General features: G+C 35.2%; 1 protein-coding gene across 1 annotated transcript in view; it reads right to left on the bottom strand.

Annotated features, from left to right (window-relative positions):
* Positions 1-5,842: 5,842 nt before the first annotated feature.
* Positions 5,843-18,226, bottom strand: part of LOC141392106 (uncharacterized) — a 33,386-nt gene continuing 21,002 nt past the window's right edge. Inside the window, exon 4 of the mRNA XM_073965095.1 lies at positions 5,843-5,905. Within this exon, the coding sequence (XP_073821196.1) occupies positions 5,843-5,905 (63 nt within the window). The remainder of the gene's footprint in view (positions 5,906-18,226) is intronic.

Below are 18,226 nucleotides of genomic sequence, written 5' to 3'. Positions count from 1 at the left end.
TTTCTCAAATCACTTTTATAGCGATAATATACTCATCAACGAGAGAGACCAGAGGTAAAAAAATATTTAACTATCGCCAATGATAGCAGATAGCAATAGAGAGAATATTACTGTAGATAATGTCGGTCGGCTCTCAATCATTTTGCTCAGTATATGGGACTGACTGGGTGTTTGCGTGCAATGGCGTTGTCGGTCGGTATTCGTTCTACTAAATATTGTGGAATTATTTTCGATAACGCCCTTCACAAAAGACAACACAAACATAGGCCTCCGAAATAGGGGTGCCTGTTAGGAATAAACACCAATTAAAAAATGAATTTCAAGATGAGCTGAATGATCAGAAGATTTTGAAAATAAAATTCCTTTTTTATTTCCACTTTAACCTGTCGACGTAGCCAGAAATACCCATTGATAGAATTGCGGGAGGCATGGTCCCATGGACAAACGAACTTTTGCTAGAAAAATATATTAAACATGTCTGAAAAAGCCTCGATCAAAAACAAATTTATGTGTATTTTCAAGTAAAAAGAAAATTCCTAAACTAGTTTCTGTTCCTTCGTTTTCGTACTCATTTTGAATTCGATATTTTCTTGACTTGACAAATCAAAAAACAATTTTTTGTATAAAAATCCCCTCCATATCGTAACCCCTAATTCTATGAGCTATTATGCTGCAACAAGTTCGTTTTGTCACTTGTTTAGCTTGTAAATGTTATGACCATTGAAATAGTATCTGACTCCGTTTTTTTTTTTTGCTTTGGACTTTATCTGTGTAAAAAACAGAACCCACACCACCCTACCAAACGACCAACCAACCAATCAAACTGATATATGACCCTCTTAAATTTTCAGTTGATTTTCTTCTGTGTGTTTTTCACCGCCATCACCGTCATTGCCACCTTGTACTGGTTTTTTTGCTTCACCTCTTTTCGGCATTTTTCCCTTTGATCAACACCACTAATTGTTAATCATTACCAGGGTGTTATCTGCTGCTGCTGCTACTACTACCCGAACGAAAAACAGTAGCACCAACAAAAAAGATTTCATTTGTTTTATTTCGATAATTCATGTCCAGATAATGAAGAAAATAGTTAGTCAGTCTTGTTAGTAGAATTATTTATGACAGCTGAGTGAAGTTTTTTACAGGGATTTATCCAGTTTTTTTTTTCTATGAAATATTGGAAAACCCAAATACGTCAACAATTTGCTTGCAATATAACTAGGAAATATCACTTCTCATATAAAACTAAAGATGTATGTAAATGTATAATCAAAACATGTAAGTAGACCTTATATCAGCCAAATACTCTCAACATGTGACTGTACAACAATTAAAGAGGAGTGGATGGGCTAAACTATGAACAGAGCCACATTAGAAAAGTCCACACCAAAAAAAAAAAAAAAAAGAATACAACTCTGACGTGAAATATGGAGAATAAAATAATAACCTTGTAACAAAGAATGGAATTGATACACACAGTCCATTTTAAAACTTGGTCACAGTAGGATTTAAGGCCTGGGTACATAAGCAGCCTTTCATTTCTGACATAATAACCAGTAAGGAAAGGATCATAGTCTGGCGGGGCCGATCAAAATTGGCAGAAATGAAATCGGGCGAAAATATATATGGGAGGTATATCCAAATCTGAGCCGATTTCCATATTATTTGGCACATTTATCTATAGACCGAATTCCGTCACGCATTCCAAATTTCATCAAAATCGGGCAGATATGGCGTGTTTGGTGCATCAAATACCTCAAATGGGCCGAAAATATATATGGGAGCTATATCCAAATCTGAACCGATTTCGATATAATTTGGTACATTTATTTATGGACCTAATTCCGTCATAAATTCCAAATTTCATCAAAATTGGACAGATATAGGGTGTTTGGTGCATCAAATACCTCAAATCGGACGAAAATATATATGGGAGCTATATCCAAATCGGAACCGATTTTCACCAAAAGCAATAGCGTTCTTCCGACGGCTAAAAAATGATCTTGCCCAATTTTCAGCCAAATCGAACAATAAATGCGACCTGTACGTTGCGAACGACTCAGAAAGTGATTCTATGCATATCTCTAGAACAGAGACGCGCTGTCTTTGCAAAGAAGTATAGTGAGGGCGCCCACTGAGTTGTTTTTGCATTTGCTTCTCTCTCTCACGTACAGTGTACGTGTAAATAAACAAACGATGAATATCATGTGGTTGTTGTTTTTTTCACCAATGCATACACATATGCTGCAGTATTGATGGAAATATTATGGGCGACGCTGCTCTAGATTCTAGAGTCTAGAAGGAACTATGGGTCTATCTCTTTTCCTTATGCATGTTACATACAAATGCACTAACACATAATACCCCTTACCACAGTGTGGTGTAGGTTATAAAAATAAAAGAATTAAGAAGGCCGAGCAATTTTCGAACTGGGTTGCCCTTTTCATTTTTATTCTCAAAGCAAGCAAGGCAAGCGGACAAAGCAGTTTATGTACCTTATTTTTGTTGTCAGAAATGAAGCAGGAATGCAAGGCAACCAGGCGAGGCAGCTTATCCTGGGTACATAAGCTGCCTCGCCTGGTTGCCTTGCTTTCCTGCTTCATTTCTGACATAGCATAAAATAAAAGAATAAAGAAGTTAGAAATTGGCTCGGCCTTCTTTATTCTTTTATTTTCTGTTATGTTAGAAATGAAGCAGGATAGCAAGGTAAGCAGGCGAGGAAGCTTATGTACCCAGGCCTTTAATGCCTCGACACATAAGAAGCATGGCATTGTTGCTTAAGTCATATCTGGTAAATGAATAAAGACCAAGTTCGACCTAATTCAAATGTGATTCGGAAAATATTTTTATTAGGTCGAACTTGGTCTGATAAAAGACTGCACACGGTGCTTTTGAATCAAATTTAAATGGAAGGTGCTTACACCTGGGAAGTTTTTGCGGATTCTGAAACTAAAATGTTCATAGATGAGAAAAATCAAAAAACAAAAAACCGCAAGTTCTATCAAAATGGGAATAAAGAAAATGTTGTAGCTATCAAAATTCTCTATATGATTGGCCTTAATGATATTTTCGTAGGTTTTACAACTTTTGAGATATAGAAGTTGAAATTGGGACAATTCAAATTCAATTCTGTATTGTCTCCTTATAAAACAATGTCATTACTTCAATTTTCCAACTTAAACTTATATACATATCTAAAAAAATGGTACAACCTAGGAAAAATTACATAAGCCAGTCTAGTAGAGAATTTTCACACCTATAGGACTTTCTCAGGTCCCATGTCGATAAGACTTGCCGTATTCAAGCAAAATCGCGAAACCCTAACAAAAAAAACCTAAAAATGTAAACTGAGCTTGTTTATCTCAAAAATGGTACAGCCTAAGAACAAATCATAAACGTCAATCCTGTAGAGAATTTTCACAGCTACAACATTTTCTTTAGCTCCATTTCGATTGGACTTGCGGTTTCCAAGCAAAATCGTGAAAACCTAAAAAACACCTAAAAATATGAATTTTGACCGCGATTTATTTAAAAATCCCTACAACGATTTTTTCTTGTTTTTAGATTTTTCTCATCTATGAACATTGCTGTTTCAGAATTCACAAAAACTTTCCCTGTGTAAGCGGTTTTCATTAGAAGTTAGTTAAGGCGCACCCTTCATGACATTGTTTTATAAGGGGACGATACAGTCAGTGCATTGTCCCAATTTGAACTTCAATATCTCAAAAATGGTAAAACCTACGAAAATACCGTAAAGGCCAATCTTGCAGAGAATTTTCATAGCGACAACACCTTTTTCAGTCTCATTTTGATAGGACTTGCGGTTTCTAAGCAAAATCGTGAAAACTTAAAAAAATCATAAAAATGTCAACTTGAATCGCGATTTATTTAAAAAGCGCTCCGGCGATTTTTTTGCTTTTTTGATATTTCTCATCTATGAACATTGTAGTTTCAGAATCAGCAAAAACTTCTCAGGTGTAATCACCTTCCATTTAAATTTGATTCAAGAGCACCGTGCAGTCTTTTATCAGATACGAATTCAGCAAGAATGCCATGCTTCTTATGTGTCGAGGGCTTTAGAGTGTTTGGCTTGTAAAGCCGTAAGCAGGAACATAATGACTATCCTTGATGAAAATTTCAACTTTTGTGAGGGAAGTACCGGAAGGAGTTGTCCAATATAGTCATTCTTCGAAATTGATTTCAATTTGAAAGCAGTATTATAATGGACCAATTTCGGTCACTTCTTTCGATAGTTATCATGCCCACCACCATTTTGGTTGGTCACCGTAGGGTTTTTAAAGCTTTTGGACCATAATCTTAGGTTTATGGATGCACAATCACTCGAAAGAATATTATGGTCGCGACGATGCAGGAAACCATGCTCAACAACAACTGCAGCTTACAGCGTCGTGATGATTAGAACGTACTGAGAAAGGTCGCACCAGTCTGTTCAATACGGACCTATCTCGCTCTAATGACCCGTACATGGAATGTATGGGAGTAGCAGTCAGCTGTGGAACTGGCAAGGTAGAGTGAAGTTCCAGCTTATAGGACCAAGATCATAGCCGCCTGGTCTTGGGGGACTTTAATGCTCATCATGAGGTGTGGCATTCAATCCTCGGAAACGACCAGAGGGGTATAGTGCTGGCTGAGCAGATTGATAGCTCTACGTTCTGCACGATCAATAAGGATGCTCTTCCAGACAAATGATGTCATCTGGCAACCCGTCGTTTCTCTTGGATTAGATCATCTCCCCATTCCATGCCCCCTATTCCATCACCTCTGAACTTTCGTCAATCATGTGGAAAGCTAATTTAGTGATCTTCCCAACCTGAATCTGATGTTCGAGTAGCAGAAAGACATTCCAAGATACCATCACTGCCGCTCGCCATATACCTGCTGGTCGAATACATGAAGTGAAACCACATCTCCCAGCAGAGGCGAAAGGTTTAGCCAATGAGCGTGATAAACTTTATCGTGCCAACCCAGAGCCAGGGAGCTGAACAAAACATAAGCGGAACAAGTGGTTAAATCATATATGATTCTCTCTTCTATATGATTCTTCTCTTCATATATGAAGAGTTGAAACATTAGAATTGTGAGCAGTGGTTAGGTCACTCTCGAACTTTGTAAAGAAGGGAGATAGGACCTCAGTCACGTTTGGCGATTCAATCGACAGTTTGTCAAGCACCCCGGGAGTGACAGGGCGAAGAAAAGAGTACTACAACGCATCAGATCTCTGTCTACGAGAATGAACCACCACAATTTAGCGTTGGAATTGGATGGAATCTCCATGGTAATGCTGAAACAGCTGGATGTGCCGGAAGTCGAGTATCTCACTAAAGTTCTCAAACCGTCACTAGCCAACCACATCGTTTCAGAATTCTGGAAAATAGGCTGCACAAAACCAGAGCAAGTCGTGCGGTGGATCATTGTTTGAGGACATCGAGGATAATTAATTATATGTGTGGACACCAGTCGTACGTGGAATTCAGGAACAAGAAGTCCAAACCCCATAGAGTGAAACATGGAGTTCCCCAAGGTGGGTTGAAATCTCCGAAACAGTTTAACCTCTACCTCTCCTGTATTCCGACCCTTCCAGACGACAATGAGATAGTAACGTAATCAGATGATCTTGGCGTCAGTTACCTTCCTGATTTCGTTTGTAAAAGGCTGAACTCCTATTTGACTGATCCTATCAGCTTTTTCCACGCGAGGAATATGCAGATATCAGCCACTAAATCTACGGCCACTCTTTTCACCACATGGACTGTGCAGTTGAGAAGAGAGTTGAATGTCGTAGTCGATGGTAGCAGAATTTCGACCACAAATTGCCCCAAAATTAGCCATCCTCATCATCATATGTATGATATGCCTCCCCACCCAGGCATGTCAGGATCATGATCTAGAAAGAAAGGTTAAAAGATACAAGAGATACATTCATACATTCTTCCACAAAAGTTCAACACTTTTGCGCCCCAATCCAGTTTAAACTATGTTTTCGGATTGCCTATATTAACATTTAGTATTTTTTTGGTAGAGGAAGCCAATATCTCCTGAGATATTCGTCCAGATAATTAAAACCACTCCTTCATGCAATATCTATCTTGAGTCAATATAGAAAGGGTGTTCCCTCTGTCCTCATTAAATGGATGGATAGGATGCTGGAGTACAGAATTATCAACTCACAATTAGAAAGAAGTTCCATCAGGGTGGCTGTCAATAGGGGCACATCCCAGGGAGGAGTATTGGAGGAGTATCAAAATGATGGGAAAACCTGGGAGTATTATGAAAGTAGAGCTAAAAATATGAGACACGTATAACGGCGTTTTTAAAGTTTACATCGGAAAGTAACTAAAGTAGGCGGGGCAAATTCTGCCCATTTCTAGTTTTTCGAAGTATTCGAGTTAAGATATCTTGTAATCCTTGCATTTTAGGTATATAGTGTCTTTGGCAACTTTACTGAGAAGGATGTGGGGAATATTTTTGTTAAAAAGTTTAACCCTGATGCGGTTTACCAAAGGGGTCTTTTTTGTCCTTTTTTCACAAATGTTTCAAAAACTGCTTTAAAATGTGATCATATCAAATCCAAATATTCTACAAAATTGTTCGTCATAAAATTTTATTATAGGTCTCAGAATACACCAAATCTGTAAATATTATCTAATCGCCAGGAATCTCTTAAAATGAAAAACACGTTTCAGGGTTAAATTCGGACTTCATGAGTTAATTCAAAATTGTCCCACAAAACGTAATTACACGTAATTACAAAACTATGGGTCATCAAAGAAATGAAATGTCTATTTACATTATATATTATGAAAATATCAGTATTAATTTTGCTGAAAAAACATGAACATATTACCCAATTTTACTGATGAAATTTTCTTCCTTCTGTTTTCGAGTTGATACGTGAGAGTAATATGAAACTTGGTTCTAGGTGAAAAGTGTATTTATACCCTCGGCATTTATGCTAACGAGGGTATATACACTTTCATACGGGCAAAATGTGCCTCATCGAAATAATGGTTTTAGACCCCAAGTATGTTTGGACGGAATGTGTTTCAGACTATTTGGAGTCGATTGAGCAATGTCCGTCCGTTTGTCTGTCTGGCTGGCTGGAGCGCACGATAACTCTAGAACGGATTAACCGACTCCGTCCAAAATTTGGATGTCGCAATATTTCGTCCAAACTTAGTTTAAGTTCGAAGATGGGTTATATCGGTCCACTCCTTCCGGTACCTCCCCCACAAAAGTTCAAGAATGTTCGTAAAATTTGTGCGCCCGATTACTCTTGAAGGGAGTAATCGATTTGATCTATACTTTGCACATCGTTACATTTCTACTAGACTTATATGAGGTTTCAAAATGGGCTCAAAATTTCGGAAAAGTTCTGTTTAGGAACTGCTTTCGGATCGCTTTGATTTTTATTGTGCCAACTTGTATTCACTGCCCCCAATACGACGGTAGAAGTTTCATCAGGGGCAAGTCCATACTTCTTGAGAAAATAGCCTGAAAGAGTAAAAAATGGCTATGACCCCGTGTGTAGAGGTTGGAGCGCAAGATAACTCTCGAACGGATCTGCCGATTCGGTCCAAAAATTGGCCTTCCTTATATTTTGTTCAAACATAGTTTAAGTTCGCAGATAAGGCATATCGGTCCCCTCCTTCAGGTACCTCCAACTTGCATTCGCTGCCTCAATTACGACGGTAAAAGTTTTTCAGAGGCAAGTCCATACTTCTTTAGAAAACGGCCCGAAAGGGGTAAAACCCCCTATGGCACCATTTGTAGTGACTCGAGAGCACGATAACTTCCGAAACGATTAACCAATTTGGTCCAAACTTTGGATCTCCTAATATTTTGTACAAATTTAGTTTAATTTCTAAAATTGTTCTAAATTGTTTTCTAAGTGCAGTTTAGGGTATGTTCGAAGATCGTTTGTAAATGTATACCGATGTTGTTCGTTGTGGTCCTGTTTAGAACGATATTATGTTATCGGTGGACAACGACCCACTGAATAAATAGTGGGCGCGATATCGAACGAAATGAATTGACTCCCTAAATAAGATCCACTTCCATAATGGACTATGTCGGTCCATTCCTTCAAGTACGATATGTTTACAAATTTCCTTAAACGGTGAGGTTCAACGGTCCATCAGAGAATTCGACTTTACCAATTACACTGTGCAACAAAATTCAATTTTTTTCAAAATGATGGGAAAAATCGAGTAGATTATGAAAGTAGAGCTAAAAATATGAGATACGTGTATCGGCGTTTCAAAAGTTTACGTCGGAAAGTAACCAAAATAGGCGGGGCAAGTTCCGCCCATTTTTAATTTTTTCGAAATATTCGAGTTAAGATATCTTTGAATCCTTGCATTTCAGGTATATAGTGTCTTTGGCAATTTTACAGAAGAGTATGTGGGCAATATTTTTGTTAAAAATTTTAACCCTCATGCGGTTCATCAAAGGGGTCTTTTTTGTCCTTTTTTCAAAAATCTTTCAAAAACTCCTTAAAAATGTGATTGTATCAATGATATATATGTTTTAGGGCTATATTTCCCAATTTTCATACAGATTGTCGTTGTGATTGGATACTGTAAATATCATATTGATGGTTTTTCGTTGTGAATTCATACAGAAGATGTTCTGCGTTCCATTCATAATGCTTTGTGGTGCATATATATTTGGAATATAAAAAACCCACATTGGACCTGCCCAAATTGCGTATTTTTAGTACTTTCAACTTAAATTCCGTAAATGTCACCAAAGTATGAATTAGTCCCATCATTGTAGTATTTTGGACCACACCAAATTGTGCATGTGAGAGCCCATATGACACCTATATTTTCACTTGACCATAGCCGTAGACCTCTAATGTATTTTCACTTACAATATAAGCAACCAATGGCTTATCCAAATTACGGAATTTAAGTTGAAAGTACTAAAAATACGCAATTTGGGCAGGTCCAATGTGGGTTTTTTATATTCCAAATATATATGCACCACAAAGCATTATGAATGGAACGCAGAACATCTTCTGTATGAATTCACAACGAAAAACCATCAATATGATATTTACAGTATCCAATCACAACGACAATCTGTATGAAAATTGGGAAATATAGCCCTAAAACATATATATCAAAGACAAGTGCTGCTAAGAATGTTATATGCTATAGTTACAGATTTCTTTTATTCAGAGACCCATAATGAAATTTAATTTGGAACATTTCTTTCTTTAACAATATTCCCAAAAAGTAAAGGATTTTTCTTGATTTTGATCCAGTATGGAATTATGTAAAATTAACAGTCCAAAATTAAAACATATAATTTCATCCTAATATATATAAATTTGTAATCTAATTTTTTAAGGAAATAGTGTACATAGATTTATGGTTTATTTCGAAAATCATAGTGAAATTTTGTGTAGAATTTTTCATCCTTTGACACTTTTAACCTATAACCAAGTTTTATATTACTTCCATGTATCAACTCGAAAAAAGAAGGAAAAATTTTTCATCAAAAAAATTGGGAAATATTTTCATGTTTTTTCAGCAAAATTGATACTGATATTTTCATGCTATAAAATGTAAATAGACATTTCATTTCTTTGGTGACCCATAGTGAAATTTGACGAAGAATATTTTTGTCTCTGACATCATCTCTCTAAAATTATGTTTTGTGGGACAATTTTAAATAAACTCAGATGAAGTCCGACTTTAACCCTAAAACGTGTTTTTCATTTTTAGAGATTCCTGGCGATTAGACAAGAGTTACAGATTTGGTGTATTCTGAGACCTATAGTAAAATTTTATGGCGAACAATTTTGTAGAATATTTGGATTTGATACAATCACATTTTTAAGGAGTTTTTGAAAGATTTTTGAAAAAAGGACAAAAAAGACCCCTTTGATGAACCGCATGAGGGTTAAAATTTTTAACAAAAATATTGCCCACATACTCTTCTGTAAAATTGCCAAAGACACTATATACCTGAAATGCAAGGATTCAAAGATATCTTAACTCGAATATTTCGAAAAAAATAAAAATGGGCGGAACTTGCCCCGCCTATTTTGGTTACTTTCCGACGTAAACTTTTAAAACGCCGATACACGTGTCTCATATTTTTAGCTCTACTTTCATAATCTACTCGATTTTCCTCGTCATTTTTTTGTTGTCGCACAGTGTTATTTAACTTTTATAATTAGATCGCTTTAGGATAAAGATAGAGGATATGGACGATAATAAATCCTAAACAGCATCAATGGGCGAAAAAATCCGACAAAGTCCGTAAGAGAAAAGAAAGGTTACAGACAAAATCTGTAGATATATTTAAAATCCTCCCGGGGTTTGACAATGCACAGTGGTCCCACTTGTATGGGAAGGTGCGACAAAAATATTTATAATCGTTGGATCGATCTGATTTTTTCAGTATATGCTAAAAATAAGTAAAAAATACTTTAGCCAAAAAATCATCAATATGGGTCCAGTTTTTCCTATAGCCTCTATGTAGCGGTAACACCCGATTTCAGGTATTTTGAAGCTTTTACCTACATTTTCGGCCCTAATTGGCTGTACTTTGGTATTTGGGGTTCCCAATGGTCAAAAACCTTCTGCGCAAAAAATTGTGGTCTTAGGTCCAAGTTTCGGTATAGCCATCATATTACGGTACCTCCCGATTTCAGGTATTTTGAAGATTTTATCAAAATTTTCGGCCCGAATTTATTGTAATTTGCTATTTGGAGTTCTCAATGATAAAAATTGTGGTCTTTGGTCCAGGTTTCGGTATAGCCATCATGTTACGGTACCTCCCGATTTCAGGTATTTTGAAGATTTTATCAAAATTTTCGGCCCGAATTTACTGTAATTTGCTATTTGGAGTTCTCAATGATAAAAATTGTGGTCTTTGGTCCAGGTTTCGGTATAGCCCTCATATTACGGTATATCCCTATTTCAGTTATTGTGAGGTTTTTATCTACAGTTTCGGTTCGAATTGGTTGTAATTTGCTATTTGGAGTTCTTAGTGGTCAAAAAACGTCTCCGACTGGTATCGTGGACAGGAAAGGAAACAAATTATTCCATTTGAGGTCAGAATATTTAATGGAAGGGGATATAATAAGGTTTGGTGCGACCGAACTTTACATTTTTACTTGTTTTTCATATTATATATGTAAAAAATGTAAAAAATATACTCATAAGTAGATCCCAAAACAAAAATGTCTAAATCTTTAAAGAAAACAAGTAAGAAAAGTCTATAGTCGGACGGAGCCGACCATGGAATACCCTATACCACTATCCGTGGACAATCGCTCTCCACGGATATTCTTTTCAATGATTGTGAAAATTTAATTATCAAATATAAAATATGTAATGTATAATACTTATGACCAAAGCCAAAAAAGTTATCTAGCATGACAAAGACATTTTTGTAGCAGGAAAGGAAAATTTAGTTCACACAAACTAAAATGTATTGCAACCCACTTATGTAGTACTACTACTTCCGTTGTTTAACCGCTACGTTATTGAAATTTTTACCAATTTCACACAAAAGTTTCAGTCCATTTAACCCGCTAAGTATTATCTTTTTCTTCGTCATAAACTCAAACTTTGTTTAAAATTTTGCGGGTTATTATTTTGACCTACAGAGCCGCTACAAAATTAGTTAAAATTTTGTTTTTGGTCCATTTCATCCCCTGAACATTTCACGATCATCACCAAAAACTAATCATTTATATTCTGGCCGAACCCAACCTCCTTAAAAATTCGTTACAATCGGTCCATAATTGCGGCCTTAAGCTTGTTTACAATTTTTAATGGACGGACACACATCGCTAAATCGCTTTATCTCGTCGAGATATGAATTTTGGCATACCAAATAAGGGGTCTAGGACGAATATTTGGAGAGACAATACATAGCTTGGGATAAAAATGTGGTTATCTACACAGAACCCATTATATATTAGGCAGTAGGCCCGTTATCTAGCAAACACTTTATTGCAATTTACATCAGAGGAAAGGTCAGTAGTTTTTTCCTATATGTAGGCTACTTTGCGAAATAAATATGTCCTCAAGGAATTAAAATGTCGACCAAAAATAAAATTTTTATTTTTTTCATACAAAAGTAATGGTCCATTTCACCCGCTAAAGAATATCAGATCATCATTCAAAATTGTATGCATCTTTTTCGACCTATACTCTTACCCGGTGCAAAATTTCGTGACTATTGATCTATAATTGCGACTTCTAGCGAGTTTATTATTGCACTACAAACAAATAACGGAATATATTAGGCTGTAACTCTGTTATCTGATCATGCACACCAACATAATTGGCATCAATTGAAAGGTCAAGCGTTCCACTTTCAAGTATATCTCACTTGTCCGGAATGTCACTTCCAGGAATTAAGATATAAGCTGTTTATTAAAAATTTTCACAATTTTCACACAAAAGTTTTGGTCCATTTAACCCTCTAAATAATATCCGATCGCCATCTCAAATTGCAAGCTTCTCCTTTGTGATATACTCTTACCTAATTTAAAATTACGCGTTGATCGGACTATTTTTGAGACCTACAGAGCCGCTAGAAAATTGGATAAATATTATGTTTTTGGTCCATTTCACCCGCTAAATATTTCACGATCATCACCAATAAGAATAGGGATCTATTCTGATCTGAACCCGACCTCCATACAAAATTTCGTGACGATCGGTCCATAATTGCGGCCTGGAGCGTGTTTACAATTTATAATGGACAGACGGACGGACGGACGGACGGACGGACAGACACACATCTCAAAATCGCTTTATCTCGTCGAGATATGAAGATTGGTATACCACATTGGGGGTCTCCGACGAATATTTCGCGGTGTTACATGAATTTTTACCAAAACAAACTTATAATACCCTTTTCCACATTGTGGTATAGGGTATAAAAACCAAAACAAACAATTAAAACACAAAACAAAGAAGAAACTGAGAATACAGTAGTACGGCACATTCACTGAAACGACCAGAGGCATCGTCAGTATTTTTAATGTCACACACGGAAATGCAAATATATGCAGCTGGAACCACATTTTTTGTAAACTTGACACTATTTTGAACATTTTTCAAAAAATTTGGAGAGTGGCGAAGGATGGCGAAGTTAGTAAAACTCAACTTCAATTTTTTGGACTTGGAAAAAAAATCCACAAAAAAGTATTATTAAAAATGTGATTTCCACCCCATTTTATGGGAATAATGTGTACAAATTTTTATGTAAAAGTAATTAGAAAACCTTGTACTAAAATTTCCATTTCGAAAAAATAATTTCATCCTTTCAATTTTGAGTTACTTGGATTGTAAGAAGTCACAGCCTTGCTGATGCTTTTAAAGTTCTTAAGAGATCATGCGTAAATCTCAACTTCTTCTGTTTTATATTGTTATGTTTGGTTTACATTCGGCGTCATTTCGTGATTTCGAAGGCGTTTCGTGATTTCGCGCGGAATCAAGCAAAAATTATCATGATTTCGCATACAAAAATGAAATCATCTCATTTCGTGATTTCAGCGAAATCAACATCGAAATCACAGTACACATGATATACAACCCTGCTTGTGACTGAAAAAGTACCAAAAGTTGCAACACTTTTCACGTATCACAATAAACAAGGTAGATGGTCAATTGCTGCAACAAAAAATTTTAGAATCAAAATTTTTAAACAATGTGAAAAAAATATTAGATTACTTTGTTACAGTGCTATTTTTCGTTGCGTTCTCGTACTTTTTTAATGGTAATGTTAGAAAAAAGAGCGAAATGTCTAAAATTGCTTCGCCATACAAATTTCTTAAAAAATACGGGAACGAAAAAATGACGGAAATTGCAAAAACTGCAGCAAATCAACGTATCAGCTATCGTATTTAGATGATAATGAACATGTTGCTAGATTCTACTATGCCAAAATTGTGTGGCAGAAAACAGGAGAATAGGGTGTTATTCGGCGCTATTTTTGTTTAATGAGAAGTGGAAGTCTTGCTAGACTTCGGAGTACGGGAACGGGTTCTATACACAATTAATACGATATATAGAAAATTTTACGATAATTTTTGAAATAAAGTTGTAATGTTCTATATTGTCGTATATTTTTGAAGACTAATTCAATTTGCAACAACTTGTTTTGAAAATTTATGCTGTGCGTATGCTTCTACCTTGATCATTGTGATATGTATGAAATCAACAAAAAAATAAGTGTAAACACCGGGATGTATTTCAGGATTTCGTGAAATCCAGTGGATTTTAGAGCGCAAGTGTAAACTTGGCATTAAATTCCGTTATAAATTACAAAAACAGTGTTGGAATATTAAAATATGATAAGTTTAGAGACAATTTGCTGAATTGTCGCAGAGATTTGCTGATATCGATTTTTCGATTTTTGTCGCAGGTTGGGACCAGTGTGCAATGGACCGAAGAAGTGAAATTAAATTGTCAAGCATAAAATCCATAAAAAGTTGTCATTAAAACTCTTCACGACGGGCCAACAGCGCGGACGTAGTGCCAAGTTTACACTTGCGCTCTAAAATCCACTGGATTTCACGAAATCCTGAAATACACCCCGGTGTTTACACTTATTTTTTTGTTGATTTCAAGCATATCACAATAATCAAGGTAGATGCAAATGCGCAGCTGATCGAACATGAATTTTCGAAAAAGTTGTTGTAAATTGAATTAATCATCAAAAATTTACGACAATATAGAACTTTACTGCTTTATTTCGAAAATGATCGTAAAATTATCTATATATCGTATTAATTGTTTATAATACTAAGAAATTTAAAACTAAAAAATGATTTTATCGTTGGGACATTAGCTTTGTTCCAGTACTTTTCTAATGGCAAAAGTAGTAAAAGAGAAAACTGTCAAAATTGCTCTCAGAGCAGATATATTTTCAAAAAGTATGGGAACGAAAAAAATGTGAAAAATATTTGAATGTGTCATATAAAAAATGGCAGACGTCATGCAAAAACATAGCAACAAAGAAAAATTTTTAGGAATTTGTTTTATTTTAATTGTTTAACATTAAAGGACACTTGCAAATTAACTACAGGAACCAACACCGATTTTACGCATTCCTCTGATCTCTTATACAGCTGTATGTAGTACGAAATTTTAAGATTAAAATCTCTCCAGGCAAGAGATCGAAATTTAGTGGTAAATCATCAATGACCTCAGTAACGCCTAATCTGCAGCAAAACCCAATGTTTGCAAACGGCATTTTGCCGGTCAAGCTTTCCTTTTGTATTTAAAATAAAAAACAATATTTTTATGAAAACCTGCGTTTCTTTGCTGAATGTATGATGATGTTCATCTGATTTATTAAATTCAATTACATTGTGAAACAAAATATAAAGTATTTAAAGAAAATTTAAAATACATTTAACTTGATAATGACACATTTGGCCTATAGCGAACACCATCTTGCGTTTCCTTGCAAACAGACATTCCAGTCGGTACGTGATGGAACAACGATAGGTTCTACAAATCCTGAATTTACATCGCCATCTTACACATGTCAAAGATCTTACGAGATTTAAAAAACTTCTTACAACATTGCTCTCTAGGAAGCGTCTACTCAGAACATCTCTCTAGGCCATTAGAAGTGAAATTTCTACTGAAAGTTAAGAATAAATCTGGACAACATGGCGGATCTTGCTGTTGCAAAAGCAAATGACAGTCGTACTTCAGATACACATTTTCCTAAAATGTCCAAACCTCGAAGGGTTACGTTAATGATTACGTATTTTTGTATTTCACGTAACGATATTAATGTATGCTAGTTTTAGACCAGGCTTGTGGATCCTGCAGTTGTGGAAGATTTCGTATTAGAAAGCCTTCGCCACAAACTTTTTAAAGTTGAAAAAACATGATTGAATTGATTCTTTAAACATAAAAAAAACTGTTAATTAATGAAAAATTCCTGCAAATTTTAATACGTAACACCGCGGATTGTATTTATCACTGCATCTTTAATTGCCTTGAAGTTTTATTTCGTTGTTAAAAGCAGAATTTGATTATTTTGTAGTCAAATTATTTCTTCAATTATTATTTTTTCCTTTCAACAAATGTCAAATATATGGTTTGACGAATTTACAACTTTCTACACACCCAAATTTGTGTAGTAGAAAATAGTAGAAGAGAAAGCCATTCCGAGCCATTTTTGTTTAAAGAGAATAGAAAATTTTGCCAATTTTTGTAGTACGGGAACGCATTTTATCAAAAAATTGTAAAAATAGTACTAAATAGTACTATTTTGTAGGTTCTGGAACACAGCTATTATAATAATAAATTTTGATACATAAAAGTTGTGTTCAGAAACTGCAAAATATTACTACTTGCAGTATTTTCCCCGTTTAGTGCTAGAAATGCGTTCCAGTACTCCGAAAGCAAGACTTGCACTTGATTTTGAATAAAAGCCTCTTCTCCTGTTCTCTGCTATAAAAATTTAGCCAAGTAAAAACTAGCAGCATGTTTTTTGGCATCTGAACACGATGGCTGATACGCTGATTTTGGCATTTTTGCTGGAGTTTTTGCAATTTCCGTCATTTTTTCGTTCCCGTATTTTTTAAGAAATTTGTATGGGGAAGCAATTTTTGACAATTCGGCCTATTTTCTAACATTACCATTAAAAAAAGTACGTGAACACAATGAAAAATAGCATTGTAACAATGTAATTTAATATTTTTTCACGTTGTTTACAAATTTTGATATTAACATATTTTGTTCCAGCAATTCGCACATCTACCTTGTTTATTGTGATACGTGAAAAGTGTTGCAACTTTTGGTACTTTTTTAGGCAAAAGCAAGGTTGTATATCATGTGTACTGTGATTTCGATGTTGATTTCGCTGAAATCACGAAATAAGATGATTTCATTTTTGTATGCGAAATCATGATAAATTTTGCATGATTCCGCGCGAAATCACGAAACGCCTTCGAAATCACGAAAAGACGCCGAATGTAAACCAAACATAGGTCTGCTAGTTTGTAAATACAAACAAGTGGTTCACAGAAATATAAAGGAGAAAAAACTGCTTTTATTTAATAAAAGTACACAAAAATATATTTTACTTTTCCGAAAAATGTGTACGTGTGACAACGGACTTATTTTCTCACATCCACAAAACCGAAAAACCTCGAAATTTCTATTTATTTCAATGAATTCAAAGATGTCAATATTATAAGATAGGAAAAGTCAATTGTGAAAAATTAACTGTAGGTGGAGTTAACCTCTGTTGCTACGATATCATAGCAACATTCTGTTAAACGAAAACTGTTACTCATTGGAATATTGACAAGAAAAACATTAAAACTCAAATTTGACGGCACTCGCTTTTGTTTTTTTTATTAAATAAACAACAAATAAAAGTAAAGAAATAAATTTCAGCCACAAAACACGACGTTTATGTTTTCTGCCGCGAGAAATGGGAATCAAAAACGATTGGCATTGCTGTTATCAATTCCAGTGAGTTGTGTAGCCATCCAAAGACATAAATACAACAAGATAAGACATTTTTTTTGCTATCATTCTTCAGTGAATGGCTTTTGAATTTAACATAATGTTATATCACGATATGGTGATATAACATTTTTTTGTTCTATACATTTTTACGTATTTAACCGAATTTACCGATCCAATTGACATAGAATTATTCTTGAATAGATCCTTGAATTCATAAATTTCGTTTCTGATACCATTACATGAAATGTTCCTCCTTGGTTGCGATTTTGAATTAACTGCAACCTGTTAAGGGTAATGTTTCTATACAAAGTTTCGTAAACATTTTTTTGTTGCATGCATTTTGTCTAGTCTTAGTTGTATTTATGTCTTTGAGCCATCTGTAACCAAAATGTGTAACTATTAGCATATGTTTTTGGAAAATGCATTTGTTCGGGTCTTTATTGCTATACGTCTTTGATGAATTTTAGGTTTGGGGTTTTTAATCCGATAATATCGATAGACAAAACTATCTATCGATATTGAATTTTTTAAAAAAATCGATATTATCGATCGTGCCATAGATTTTTGCAGCACTACTATAGTCTCCTGAGAAAATCGAAAAAACAAACAAGAGAAGACGAATCAATGTGCACAATGACAATGTGAGATCTCACACATCCATTTAAATCAGCGCCTATTTCACCGAACAAAACGTGGAATTGATGGGTCATCACCCGTACAGCTCTGACTTG

The sequence above is a fragment of the Musca autumnalis genome, unplaced genomic scaffold (assembly GCF_047663935.1).
Source record: "Musca autumnalis isolate F117 unplaced genomic scaffold, ASM4766393v1 scaffold_1, whole genome shotgun sequence".
NCBI lineage: Eukaryota > Metazoa > Arthropoda > Insecta > Diptera > Muscidae > Musca > Musca autumnalis.
The sequence above is the reverse complement of the archived record's forward strand: the minus strand, read 5'-3'. Positions and strand labels throughout refer to the sequence as shown.